The sequence below is a fragment of the Morone saxatilis genome, unplaced genomic scaffold (assembly GCF_004916995.1).
Source record: "Morone saxatilis isolate NCDOM2014 unplaced genomic scaffold, NCSU_SB_2.0 Contig2, whole genome shotgun sequence".
Taxonomy (NCBI): Eukaryota; Metazoa; Chordata; class Actinopteri; family Moronidae; genus Morone; species Morone saxatilis.
The window spans coordinates 17302040-17302240 of record NW_023339762.1 but is presented as its reverse complement, the minus strand read 5'-3'; the positions used below and the strand labels follow the sequence as shown (position 1 = coordinate 17302240).

At 46.8% G+C, this 201-nt stretch overlaps 1 protein-coding gene across 1 annotated transcript in view; it reads left to right on the top strand.

Moving 5' to 3' along the window:
• The window catches only part of mef2aa (myocyte enhancer factor 2aa), a gene marked incomplete in the record, with an annotated part of 53353 nt that overhangs the window by 14898 nt on the left and 38254 nt on the right, over positions 1-201 (top strand). Inside the window, 1 exon segment of the mRNA XM_035664672.1 lies at positions 1-172. Coding sequence (XP_035520565.1) covers positions 119-172 — 54 coding nt within the window.

The window sequence follows — 201 nt, the reverse complement described above, 5'->3', positions numbered from 1 at the left end:
AGAAAGAGCGTACACAATAAGAGAGACTTCTGCATGATGTGCTAGGAGAGTGGGGGAAGAAGTCGTTTTGTTTTTCTGATATTGTTGTGGTGTCAGAGAGACCGGAAAGGACGCAGCCATGGGGCGGAAGAAGATACAGATCACCAGGATCATGGATGAGCGGAACAGACAGGTGAGTGTCCCATCTATCTATCTATCTAT